This window comes from Girardinichthys multiradiatus, chromosome 8 (genome assembly GCF_021462225.1).
Source record: "Girardinichthys multiradiatus isolate DD_20200921_A chromosome 8, DD_fGirMul_XY1, whole genome shotgun sequence".
NCBI lineage: Eukaryota > Metazoa > Chordata > Actinopteri > Cyprinodontiformes > Goodeidae > Girardinichthys > Girardinichthys multiradiatus.
In genome coordinates, this window is record NC_061801.1 from 19,828,413 (window position 1) to 19,841,583 (window position 13,171).

Genomic DNA, 13,171 nt, shown 5'->3' on the forward strand with positions numbered 1-13,171 from the left:
CCACTGCAGGATTCTTTAAGTGGGGGAATAAACAGCATGAGAAAAAAATAAAGAGGAAAAAGGTCAGAGTCCAATCCTCAACTTTGTAGACATGCATCGCTTCTTTTACAAATCAGACTCGCAAAGCCTGGGCTTGCTTTAAGGCTTTCTGGGGATACAGTCACCATAGTTACCAAAGCAGCCCACCAGCCAGCTAGCTACCACAAATAGAGCACAACAGAAAATCCGCCAGCTAGCAAAAAGACTTTACATTCAGCTACAGATGTGTATTGCACTGCAGAGATAATGAGAGCTTAATCGTCATCTGGCACCAGTTGCCATTTGTCAATAACTTCTTTTTAATACTTACCTAACTGATTTTTACAGACTGCCTTGCTGAAGGATGAGTCTCCAAATCTGCTATAAGCTCCTGCCTTTAAAAGATTACAGCAGCAGCAGCCATTGACTTCATTGATTATACCTTGCAATGTGTTGACACTGACTGACCAGCCAGAGCAGGATTTAAGCAGATACATTTTAATTTGCAATTTACAACCAAACCCAGATAACACGAGGAGACCAGACAATTGAAAGCAAGGTCTCGACCCCACCCAAAGTCAGTCAGGTCCAGCAGCAGCAGCCAGTATCTGTGTTTGGAGGTCATGAATACAGTTTTAATTTCACAGCCATACAGCCCATCTTCTGGACTGAAACTCTCTCAGTTTAAAAGCTTTTGTAAATCTGTGCATCAATCTTCAGCGCACTGTCAAGCATTAGTGGTACATTCCTAAGTAAGTCGGCAATTTCCTTTAACCATTCAGTAATCAATAAAGGAAAGATGCATGAATCATAAGTATCTCAAAGCAGAAGACAGTGAACTACTACAGTTACCAAGAAACACACTGTTGGGTCCTGCGTTGAATTACAACATTTAAAAAGGCCAGTTTGATCTTTTTAGAATTTAAAAAATAAATCACAGTAACCCACTTCCAGCACAGCCAGGAACAGAAGGAGAGCTGACTTCCCGTGATGTCACGGTTTGAATAAAAACCCTACGTTCCAACAAACAGATCTCTTTCCATGCGGACTCCAGACGGGAACCAGACAGGAGAGGCACCAAACGAACGTATGTCTCCTTGCTGAGTGATCCAAGAGTGTCAAAAGTAACTACGATCACATAAAAAAGTTAAGTAATCTTTTGCTGTTCGAGTATCCGGCATTCATTCATATAAAGGGTGTAATGAGACAAGCGTGACTTGGCTTGTCTTGTGAGGCCTCCAGAAGCAGCCCTAATCGAAGCGGATTTCCCCTACGGCCTAGAAAAGAAGGCCAGGACCGTATCGCATGCCTTCCTGCATCCATGTCCAGGTACCGAGAGCTACCCCGCCGCATCGCGGCCACTCAAGGAGCCAAACGTGCCTTTGTCGTGCGATTTGGCTGGGCCAGCTAAAAGCCCTTCCACACAGCTACGGAGGTCAATTGTAAGCTAACCCTTTGTTTACCCACACGTGGATGTTTTTCTCAACGCCCAGGACAACTTCTCCTCAGCACGGTTCACATAAGAAGTAGTGTTTGGGCGGAGAAGATTAGTTTAGAGTTAAATAATCTAAATAAAGTCCATTTAATGATGTTTGTGTTGAGAAACTCAGCTACAGTAAGTGCTAGCAGACTAGCAATCTAGCACAGTTAAGGATGTGCTCTGTGTTGTGTTTTTAAAGTTAAGACTAATTTTATTTAAAGGGTTGTTTTTAAACACAGAAGATCGGCATCGATATGCATTTGAACCCCTTTTATTAGTGGTATTTTAAAAGGTATGTGTTTGATTCTGATGACAAGCTATGAGCTTCTTTTGTTAGCTCCAACTGCTAATGGCTCGCCCATTTTATAAGAAAGGTTGTTAGTTTCCAATCTAGGAAATAATATTTCCCTAAACATTATTTTACTAAACATCATAACTAACTAAACACCACTAAAGGTAATTTACCCAGAAAGGTTGTTGGTCCTCATTCAAAATAATATTTCCTTAAATATTATTTGTACTAGGCTAAGCCAGCTAATTAAACATCATGAAGACCCATTTATCCAAAAAGGTTTGGTTCTAATTCAAAATAATATTTCCTTAAGTATTATTTTAATAAATAAAGGCATCTAATTAAACACTGTTGAGAATTAGTCATTCAGAAGGTTGGTTTTATTCGGTAAGTCATTCTTCAAAATGTTATTTTGTTAAAATAATGTTTTATCTGATTGAATCTTTGAAGGTATACAAATTATTGCCTAAGTTAGTTCCAAGACTGACTTAACTTCATTTCCAGATTTTTCAAGATAATCCTTGGTTCTCAAACATAAACATTGCGTGGTAATGTTGCATCACTCTCTGTTGATTGAAATATGTCTGACTTTGAGACGACTTATTTTTGTTAATAAATTCTTGTATTTTAAGTGTGAATTAATTCTGTTTGTGAACAGAGTTTTGCTGTTCAATAATGCCAGAGCTTGGCTCATCCATTTCAATTTTGTTCTAATACCACCGCTGGGCTGGTATTCACAGGAAAACCCTTAACAGACCAAATTATTACTTAATAAAATATTAAAGTATTAATATTACATATTAAATAATATATTCATATTCATAATCACAACAACACCAAATCTAATTTCACAAGATGTAGATTTCTTATTTACAGAATTGTGGAGATCTGGTGATAATCTATGTTATTTTATCCAACAATAATAAAACTAACCCTTCTTTACGCTGGAAGAATTAAATGCTGCATGCAAGAAAAACTTTTAATACTAAAATGCTACTGTGGTGCAAACTTTCTTGAGAAGTGGTTAGAAAAAAATGTCTTTCAAAACCTGGGTTGAGACAAGCAACTTGTAGCATCGAAGATCATTCCTTCTTTGAAACAAAACATGATAAAAAGAAAGTTAAAATCCATATCTACAAAGAGAAAAATCACATAGGCTTTGACTTTCTGCATGTTTCCTCGTGTAAACGGCATTTCCTATTGATGCATCCTAAAAACCGGCAATCTTACACAACGCTGAATTATTTACTTCTCATGTGAGATTTGGATAAAAATAGCATGCCCCATGCTGCAGAGAACCTGCACTGCAAAAAGCAAGCCATAGGGACACTGCATCCATCCATATTCTGTTCCTGCAGAAAAAAAAAAAGGTGTAAACACTGCCATCCATCATTACGCTCATCTGTGTTGACATCCCATACACCTGAATCTTACCATTTTTTCGTTGAAAATATCTCCTAACAGAAGGAGGAAGAACACAACCAGGAGGAGCAGATCTTGGCTTGGAAAACAAACAAAAAAAATCCACAAAAAAAAACATGAGTACCTCCTCTCTTTCTAGTCGCCAGTGTCTTCTCAGGTTCTCCACCCAATACTTCTTCCTCTTTATCTCCCTTTACCATCATAAATCCAAGATGCTTCATATGGCTGAGAAACAGTTTATGCCTTCGGGATCCATTTTATTTAGGCACAAGCCATCTGAGAGGTTGACAGAAGCAAGGAGGCTTGCCGATCCCCTTGTCACTGCTCGGCGGAGAGACAGCGACAGCGCACGGATCATGCCAATGGAAAGGCGCACACTTGCCTAGGAGGGGGGAGGGGGAATTTGGGGTGCTGGGGCATGAATAAGGAGGGGGGAGGGGGCCGAGGTTAGGGTCTTGTGTCTGTGAGAGTGTGGCTATTGTTGAGTGGACATATTAGTCTCTCCTACAAGAGAGTGAAAAGGGACAGCAGGTTGAGGCAGTGCTTTCAACTACCAAACCAAAGTAACTGTAAAGACAGTTTGCATACCCAGGCAACAGTCCTGTGATGCACGCGCTTCCTTCCAATGCATATCCAACATGCTGCATCAACAAGACAGTTAAAAAGAAAACTAAAAAATTCTGTTTCGCCAATGTATTCCCCTATGCAAATCATCTTTATACAAATAACAGGAATGTTCAACAACAGAAAAACACCTCCACTGGTTAGCTGTGATAATGACACTCAATAACAACAGAATGTACTGTATGTAGACCGCGTCTCCCCCCTCTCCATTCCCTTCCAGCCCTCTGCTCTCAGCAACATAGCGCTGGGAAAATTTTCAAAACATCCAAGAAACCCATCAGTGGCTCTGCAGCAGCAGATCAGGAGCTTATTGCTCGCTCAGCAGTATCATTTAAAAGTTGTGCAGTGTAACATCTTGAGAATGTTCACAGATTTCCTGGAGTTTTCAGTAATCTGACAACTGCAAGTATCTTCTAGCAAGCTGCACACTGGTTTGAGTTAATGAAAGGCATGTCTTGCGGGGCAAGGGAATGTTCTTTCTTCACGTTTACTGTAGTATGCTGCACATCTTATTGTACACTCCATTCCCAAGGGGAAACATGGTGGTGGTAGCGTCAGGCTGTGGGTATGCTTTACTTCAACAGGGAAAAGGAAGTTAATCAGAGTTGATGGGATGTTGGATGGAGCTGCATTTAGTTAGTCAGATATTTATATATGCACTTTTTTTTTTAAACACCTTTTCCCTCTTCACTATGACACAAAATCAGATTAAACTTTTACTGTTTTGAGGTCAACTAGGATTATTAAAATGGTCTCCATTTGCCAAATGCCAGAATACTGAGAGACGATGATTTTCTAGAGATTTTTTCTTCAAATTCAGAAGCTTGGCTCAAACACACCTTTTCATTTCTGCCCACAAATCGTCTGAGACCAAGGTCAGGGCTTTGTGATAGCCACTCCTAAACAGTAGCTATGTACGCCCATTTCTAACTAATTAAGCAGTATGATAAGAGTATATTTGTCCCCAAGCTTCAACTTCCTTGCTGATATTCTGAGATGTTTTCTTCATAGTTGTATATTCTTCTCTCATAGTGCCATCTATTTTGTGAAGTGAACCAGTCCCTCCTGCAGCAAAATGCCAAAACGGCATGCTGCCACCCACGTTCTTCACAGTTATGGTGGCATCTTTAAGTTTCTGGAATATGTACACAAGGATGAACCAATGTCATGAAGATCCTCAATTCTCCTCCTAATCTCTTGGTACATTTCTTTTGATTTTTCCATGATGTCAAAACATAGCCATGTGTTTGAGGTGTTAACTTAAATTAAGTCCAAAATTGTGCCTCCGTTCAACTTAAACATTGTGAAATAGCATATTGGAAGCTAACTAAGCCATAACATAATTATCTGGGCTTTCTCAAATTGCTTAAAGTGATCTTCATGTATGTCAACTTATGTATGTAAACCTAATAAAAACTAAAATTCTCTTTATTCTGGCTTTTAGCAAATAGAAATAATGTTGAAAAAAAGGCCGTATGGCTTTACTGTATATACACAACATAAATATCTGGTTTTAACTGTACATGCCAATCCTGTTCCAAACTGCAAAACACTTGAAATTGGATGGAGATTCAGACTCCCAAACATACAACCCGAGTGGTAACTAAATGCTTTAAATGAAATCACACTGATTTGTGAGAATGGCCAAGTCAAAGTCTAGACTTGGCAGCGAGACTTGAAAACTGATGTCCGCAGACGTAATAGATCCAACCTGACTGAGCTGGAGCTACTTAGGCAGAGTACAAGAGGAAAACATTTCAGTCTCTATGTGCAAAACTGGTAGAGAAATACCCAAAAAGACTTGCAGCTGTGAGAACAGGGAAATGTGGTTCTAGAGAGTATAGACTCTGTGGGGGTGATCACAAATGAATGCCACACTTTTCAGTTGGTTTTTTTGTAAGAAATTTTAAAAACCATGAATCGTTTTCCTTCCTCTTAATCACAAGCATGTAATGTTCTTTTCTTTTATTTAGTACCAAACAAACAACAAACACATGAAACGGAACATCCAGTGCTTACCGTCATCTTTAAACCGCAACTAAATCGTAAGGCAGTGATGCTGAGAGATCTCCGGAATGCATTATGTAGGGCCAGTCAACACAAAGTGCCCCCACATGTCTGCAGCTGATATGCAGCCAAATGCTTTTGTCTTTGCCAATGACAGATTACTCCAGCCTGAGGGTGTTGGGGTACAGTGGAAGGGTGTGGCAGGGGAGGTCTGTGGCTTTTGAAATGGAGGTGGGGGGTTGCCCAAAATGTCTCTCTAACGTAGCACACTTTCCACATCAAAGCAGCATCGGCTGGCGTGCACTGACCTTTAATGCCTGCAGGACCAAACCAATCAAACTCTGCTTCTTTATTTCCCTTAAACTGACATCTGAAAGGCAAAACTGTGCATATCAGCGCTTTCATCTTTCAGGTTACAGTATGTATATGTTCAATTAAAAAAAATCACAGACTAATCTGCCAGAAGAAAATCTGTGTGTCTGCGGCACAGATGGCTCCTTTTACCTTGACGGCCAGTAGAAAAGAATCAGGTCATTTGCAGGTAATTCACCCATTCCGGTGACTGGAAAACAACCAAGAAAGGATTGCATGTGGCACGCATGAACAGTCACCATCAAACCCATTGGGAGTTCAAAATCACTCAGAGCTGGCATGCAAGGAAGTGTGACATCTCTACGCCAAAAGGGCTTTTTAGATTGGCAAATTGCACTTGGAACCCAAATGTGGAATGTGCTCTCAATTTGAGCTGGATAACCACCAGTAAGAGCAGAAGAGTGAAAGTCTGACAAACAGCCAGAGTTTGGTCTGAGACTTTAAGTAGGCATCCAAGCAAATAAACGCTCACATATCAAAAGACTGCCTGAAATCCCTTATACTAATAATTTCTAATCTAGTATTAGTCTGATTAAAAAAGGAGCCAAAGAGATGGGTTTGCCTGTATGGTTTTAGCCAGGTGGTTCTGAGCTTTTTATTTCCAGACATCGTATGGTTTCCACAGACAGATCATATTGTCCTCAAACAGAATTCAAGCAAGAGAAGAAGAAGAAATGTGTTGAAATAACTATGTTTTTCATATACAGTGATATCTGTCCACTGACACAAAAACCAGGTAAAGTGAAAGTTAAGGTAAAACCGAGTCAAATTCAGTTACGCAGAGCACTTTCTGTACAAGAGAAGCATTGGGCAGGACAACATTTTTTTTTTACAACTTTAAAATGATTATAATCTGCTAAAACAACAAAATCCATACACAAACTGCTATCATGTGAGTAGAAAATCCAAAACCTGCCAAAACAGCTAGAAGCTTATAACACAAACTCTAGCCTCAGGGGGACGTTTGAGAGAACCGCTCAGCAGCATGTGGCGTAGGGTTTTAATGATTTGTCTGCTGCTGGTGAATGATCACACAGCAATATCCTGTTCTGGCTAGCTCTCCGAGTCCGCCTGACATGACTCTGGGCGAGTGCCAGCCAGGCCGTCAGATTGACAAGATCCGGGTTGCTGCCCCTACGTCTGATGCGACCCAGCTGAGGACCTGTGGAATCAGGACCGATGAGGCAGAAAAATTTGTTATTGAGCCCAGAAGGGGGGGCATGTCACAGCGGATGCATTCTGGTGAAACCCTGAGTGAAGATGACAGCGAGGCGGAGCAGTTAACAACATCCATGGGGTAACAGATTTAGAAAAAACAACAGTTGTATTTCAAAGAGAAACAGCATATCTGCCATGTTCAAAACTGCTCATGAAATGTGAAGTTAACCATGACCGCATTACGCAGGAGGTTGTTTTTTTTTATACCTCCAGAGAGCAGTGTTTAATTATTTGAAACATGTTTAGGAAAAGTAGAGCATTCAAGCAAAAATAACCATGCATAAATCTGCACATTGACAAAATAGTTGAAGTGCCTTGAAAGAGTTTTTACCCTCTTGGATTGCATTTTTGTCACACACAGAATTTCTGACAAAAAACTGAAACAGGAAGAAATTATCCAAGCCAACCTGACTCAATGTGAAAAGGTTATTGCTGCCCCCGGTTAATCATGAACTGTGATTACAGCTCAATTTCTTTTATTCGATTTCACAAGCCACACCCAGGTCTGATTATGACCTGACCTGTGGAACCAAGTAATCCCTTCAATAGAACCAACCTGACAACACGCAGTAGGCCAAAAGATTTCAAAAAGAAAATGAAAATAAGATGAGCAACAAACATCTATGAGCCTAGAAGATTAAAGATATTACCTGCAGACAGAGAAAAAAAAAATGCAACAGTGGGGAAACCTTCCCTGGAAGGGCCAGCCTAATAAAAAGAGTGCATCAAAGATTACTCCAAGAGAGCATTAACGACTCATCCAGGAGGTCACAAAAGAAGCCAGAACATCTAAAGCACCACAGGCCTTATTTGCCAAGGCCATTCCTGACTAAAACTAACCAGCAGTATTTTAGAAAAGAACATCAGACCTACAGCTAGATATGGCAGTGATAATGTGATGGTTTGGGGCCATTTTGTTGCTTCAAGATCTGTAATTTATGGAAACCTAAATCCTCCTCTCTTCTAAATAAGCATGAAGGAAAATGCACTTGGGTTATGCAGGCAGATAATAATCCAAATCACACCTACAATTCTCGCTCTGAACGGCTTTAAATGAACAAAATGAAGGTTTTGATGTCGCCTACTCGAAAGACAACCATATCTACTGAGATGATGTGGCATGACCTTAAACAAACTGTTCATGCCCAAAACCCATCTAATGTGGCTGGATTAAAACAATCAGGCATAGAAGAGAATGAGGAGCCTCTCAAAAGGATCTTGAACTATAGGAATAGTAGAACAGAAACTTTTAGCTGATATAAAGCCATAATTTCCTAAAACATAACATATCTTCACACAAATAACCAGTCCACAGTGTTTTTTTTTTTTTTTTGATAAAACAGTTACACATCATGAGTTAAATGTATTTAGTAGTCACAATATCAGATATTCTACTCTGAAACAAAGATGCCAAAGAATCCTCAAGTCTTACCAAGTAGCAGGTCTTATAGTCTCCTAATACAAGCCAAACCTCTAAGACCTTAACTCTGTCTATTGGGCCTCATCTTACCATTCATAAAAATTCTGTAGAACAAAATCAAGAGAACCAACTGATTACAACGCAGCCCTAAACCAGGTTCTACTTTAGCTTGTGTCAGGGGAGATGTTGAATTAATGTTTTCAACCCTACAGGAGAAACTTGTGTGATAGAACTAACTGTTAATACCGAAAGATGCATTAATCAATCAACTGGCCGGAGATCAGAAAAAAAATATAAATATTTTTAACAAGGCAAAGAAAGGCAAGTTTAATGTTTTACAGAAAAAATTAAAAGGCACAAAATGTTTATTGAAACTAATTTAAAGACTAGCAATATGGCAAATCTATTAAAACTAAGAACTTCCACTATTTTTGACATAAGCAGATCAACCAGCAACATCTACTTCAATTTACTTTGGGGACAAATGTCTTGATTCAGAGTTCGGGATCATCAGAATTTTTGCTGCTTTTTAAATCTACTACTTTTAATCCGATAACTCAAAGACTGTCTTTTTATTCGTTATCATCCTGAGGAAAAAGAAAATAAAAAAGGAATTGGGCATTATTTAAATCGGGGATCAGATGTCAAAGAAAACCAGAAATCAGTATCGGCCGAGAAAAGTATAATCCTGAGTCAAATTGATCAACATGAAGTCTCTGTACAGTGCATCATTTTACAATCAAAACAGAAATACTAAACTGGAGTTTGTGATTCACTATAAGGTGTCAAAGGAAAGCAGGTGGTGAATATAATGTTACACAGCAACCAATATTGCTAAAGGTTTCAAAGAGAATAGTTCTCAATCAGCAAAGCTGCAGGGCAGGTGATGAGACTGAAAGCAGCTTTATAAACTCAGACTGGACAGGCAGGCAGGTGAGATGTTTACAACTCCCTTCAAATATGCTCCAGTTGCACTGGAATACTGCTTCAAACTGGGAAATAAACAAACCGAGACACAACAGTATGTTCTGCGTGAATTTCTTTACATGATCGTGTCAGAGACGTCGCCCTTAGCCTTCAAATAAACTGCGGTTATGTGGCTGTGCTTCAGCGCTGTCAGTAAATAGCCTTTTGTTATGCCAATGAAAGAGCACCGTTGATTTATGCATGCCAAGACTAGGAACCCCTGAATGACCTCTGGGTGGCAGAGTAGCATTTTGAAGGTGGAGAAGTTTAATCTTTAAATTGATGTTTTATTCTGACGGTTTGTTGCGTTCAAGTCACTTAAAAAAAGCCGAGTGTTAAAATCTTATTTTGTCTACAAATTGTTTTATTTAAAAAAATAAATAAAAAACACACACACACACAGGGAGTAAATGGTGAAAGTATACTAAAAACGTATAAGATAAATAACGTGGTACTTTTCTTCCTCTGAGTGTCGTTGGACGTGTAGGCGAGAGCGTAACAAGTGCAGTGGAGAACTCCGCGACAGCACGCCGCGGCGTGATAAATGAGCGATTTCTGAAGGAAAACTCTGCAACTTTCACAAACTACAACTCCCATCAATCAAACCTCTTCAGTATGCTAAAAGAAATTAGTACTCACTGCGTAGAAGGCTTCCTTTTCACCGGTGAAGAACAAAGTGTGGCAGCAGCTTGGGGAAAAAATAAAAGTTTGGTTCGTCGCTGTCTCTCAACTCAACAGCATGGCGGCGGCAGCGGATGGGGCCACAGACTGAATTCAAAACTCTCCTGGCTGTGATATTCACAGGCCGGGGGGGAGGGCGCAGGAGGAGGCGACGCGACGCGACGCGACGCGACTACTGGTGGGAAACAAACAGAACATTCCGACATTATCTCCCTTTAATGCAAGACCTTCCTTTCAACCGTGAACACTATTTCTAAAATATACTTTTTTTCCTGAAAACAAATAACCTAAAATAAAAGTAAAAAAAATATCAAATTATAGTTTATCTCCTTACTTTAATGCATTTGTGCCAGTGCCAAGTAACGTTACATGTCAGAATGATCTATGCCTTTAAAAAGGCGTAGACTATTAAAGAAGTATTGGCTGGCTTATGAAAATAGGGCCAATAGTTGCCATTAAATAAAAGGCCCTTGATGTCATCTGAATAACAGCTGATTATTTAATTCACTTAATTTAACAGCAACAGTTCTTAGTAAAAAATCATCGCAATGCACGTAAGAGACAAACAGTTCGACTTCACGCCCAGGAATGTTTAATCAAATATATCCAATGCAATCATATAATCGAGAACATTATGATTTGTGTCAAATCGCCCCTTTGGCGTTTCATACCTTTGTAGCTTTGAGCATTTCTCCCCCGACTTGTTTTGGCACGAAACGTTGTCAATTCGCCCCTTCTCCAACTTGTACATGGCATTGCCATTTCAGTCCTTCATACAAAGCCGGCCCAAGACATAAGCGAACTAAGCTGCTTGCATAGGGCCCACAAACCGTCAGGGGCCTGAATTTTAACACAGACCATAGATCTGAAATTTATTTATTTGTTTATTGAGAATGATAATACTATTACATTTTATTTAACGGTTTCAGCCTTTAAGATTTTAAATGATTTGAAATAAAACTTTTAAAGGAATTGGCAAGCTTACTTTGTAAAATTGCAAATAATCATATTTATTGTTTGATCTGCAGCCATCATTGTGCAAGAAGCGGGGCATCATGGCGCAACACAAAGACACATAAGCATAAACACACAGCAGCGCTAACAACTGTGCCAACATTAAGCCCCTCATGAAATACAACACACCAAAACAACTCGGAGTGACGTCCTGCTGTTACATGTTATTTATTGGAGTCATATAAGACATTTTCCTTATAGATATGAGTAAAATATAGAAAATGTACTTAACATTTTCAGTTGCAACTGGCAAGTACAAATTGAGGCTTGATGGGTGAGTCCCATGGCAGATGGCTTTTTTTTATACCTGAAAAAGATGTATACGAAACAACAAATCTTTAAAAGTACATATGGCGAAGTGGTGAAATAAAACAGGTTGCACCCGAATGCCCTGTCAGTGAAACTGCTGCTCCTCAGTGTGGCTAGATTAGCTCTTTGGCATAGATTCCCAGTGTTCCTGGACATGATTGTGTTAAATGGTGGAAAAGAAGCCTAATAGACCAAGAAGAAGTTAGTTTGATAGAAGCCATTTTTGTAAAACACAAAAAACCAACAAAGAAAATAGGTGCCCTTTGGTTTTATCTTTCAGTCACCTACAATGCAGCTTGTTTTCGTCTCCCCGGGTTTCACAACCATTCACACCTTGAAACATGGAACTGAAACACATCAGTTTCTATAACAAACATCCCATGAGCAACAGGACCGCACAGGATGAACGGGTTGGACAGTGTCTTGTCTAATGCCATTGTTGAAATTACCCTAACAATGATTCATAAGGCTAGAAGATCGGAAGTCAGCGGACACATCTTCAAGGAGCAAGAAGTCCAGCTGCCTTCTGTTTAAACATCTAAAATAGCTGGATTAGTAGTAAATCTTCAGTCAACTGATCTTTACTGAGCAGCAAGTTCCAACCAGCATTATCATCCACACTGTGGAATGTATTTCCTTCACTAGTGGTGTTAAAAGTGAAGCATATCTGAGAATATAATGCATGTGGACTGAGCCAAATATTTTCATCACCAGCTCTCTAGAGGTACAGAAGGAGAAATAAGCTGCTGCCTCTAACTGCTTATCTCAGCCGACTAGTATGTAAACACTTCATATTCAGAAAATTGGCAAATTATTATTATTTTTTTTGTTAGCATGTAGGCCAAAAATGTTCAGTTTCTTCTCATTTGAAGGGAAAATCTTCCTCAGCATGTTTGTTGTGTCCCTTACATGGCTTGTGGCAAACTAGGATTCCTATAATCTTCTTTCAACAATGCCTTTCTTTTTGCCACTCTTTCATAAAGGACAAATCTGTCCTGCCAAACAATTTTCCCACCTGAGCTGTGGATCTCTGCAGCTCATCCAGGGAGCACCTTGGCTTATTTTTTATTGCTCTCCTTGCTCAGTCTAACACTTTAGGTGGAACGCCATGCCTTGGTAGGTTTCAGTTGTGCCATACTCTCAATTTAGGATGATGGGCTGAGCCTGTCTGGTGTTGTCCTTGGTCTAAATATTGCTGGGTTTTTTTCTTAAATGTTCTTTAATACTTTTGAGTTTGTTCTCACAAGCTGCATTTATACTGAGAATAAATTACACACAAGTGGACTCTACTAATTTAATTGACTAATTAGGTGACTTATGAAGGCAATTGGTTTCACTGGATTTTATT

The 13,171-nt window shown here is 39.5% G+C and overlaps 1 protein-coding gene across 9 annotated transcripts in view; it reads right to left on the minus strand.

Moving 5' to 3' along the window:
• The window catches only part of sema4d (sema domain, immunoglobulin domain (Ig), transmembrane domain (TM) and short cytoplasmic domain, (semaphorin) 4D), a 58,274-nt gene extending 47,650 nt beyond the window's left edge, over positions 1–10,624 (minus strand). For 5 of the 9 annotated variants that reach the window (XM_047373050.1, XM_047373045.1, XM_047373047.1 and 2 more), the window contains exons 1-2: positions 3,225–3,545; positions 3,090–3,142 (exon numbers count right to left, since the gene is read on the minus strand). In XM_047373050.1, coding sequence (XP_047229006.1) covers positions 3,090–3,142; positions 3,225–3,330 — 159 coding nt within the window. In that variant the 5' untranslated portion in view covers positions 3,331–3,545. Of the gene's footprint in view, positions 1–3,089; positions 3,143–3,224; positions 3,546–10,458 lie in introns of those variants that run through there. The other 4 variants (XM_047373048.1, XM_047373051.1, XM_047373049.1 and 1 more) reach the window with 4 other exon arrangements.
• Positions 10,625–13,171: the final 2,547 nt, after the last annotated feature.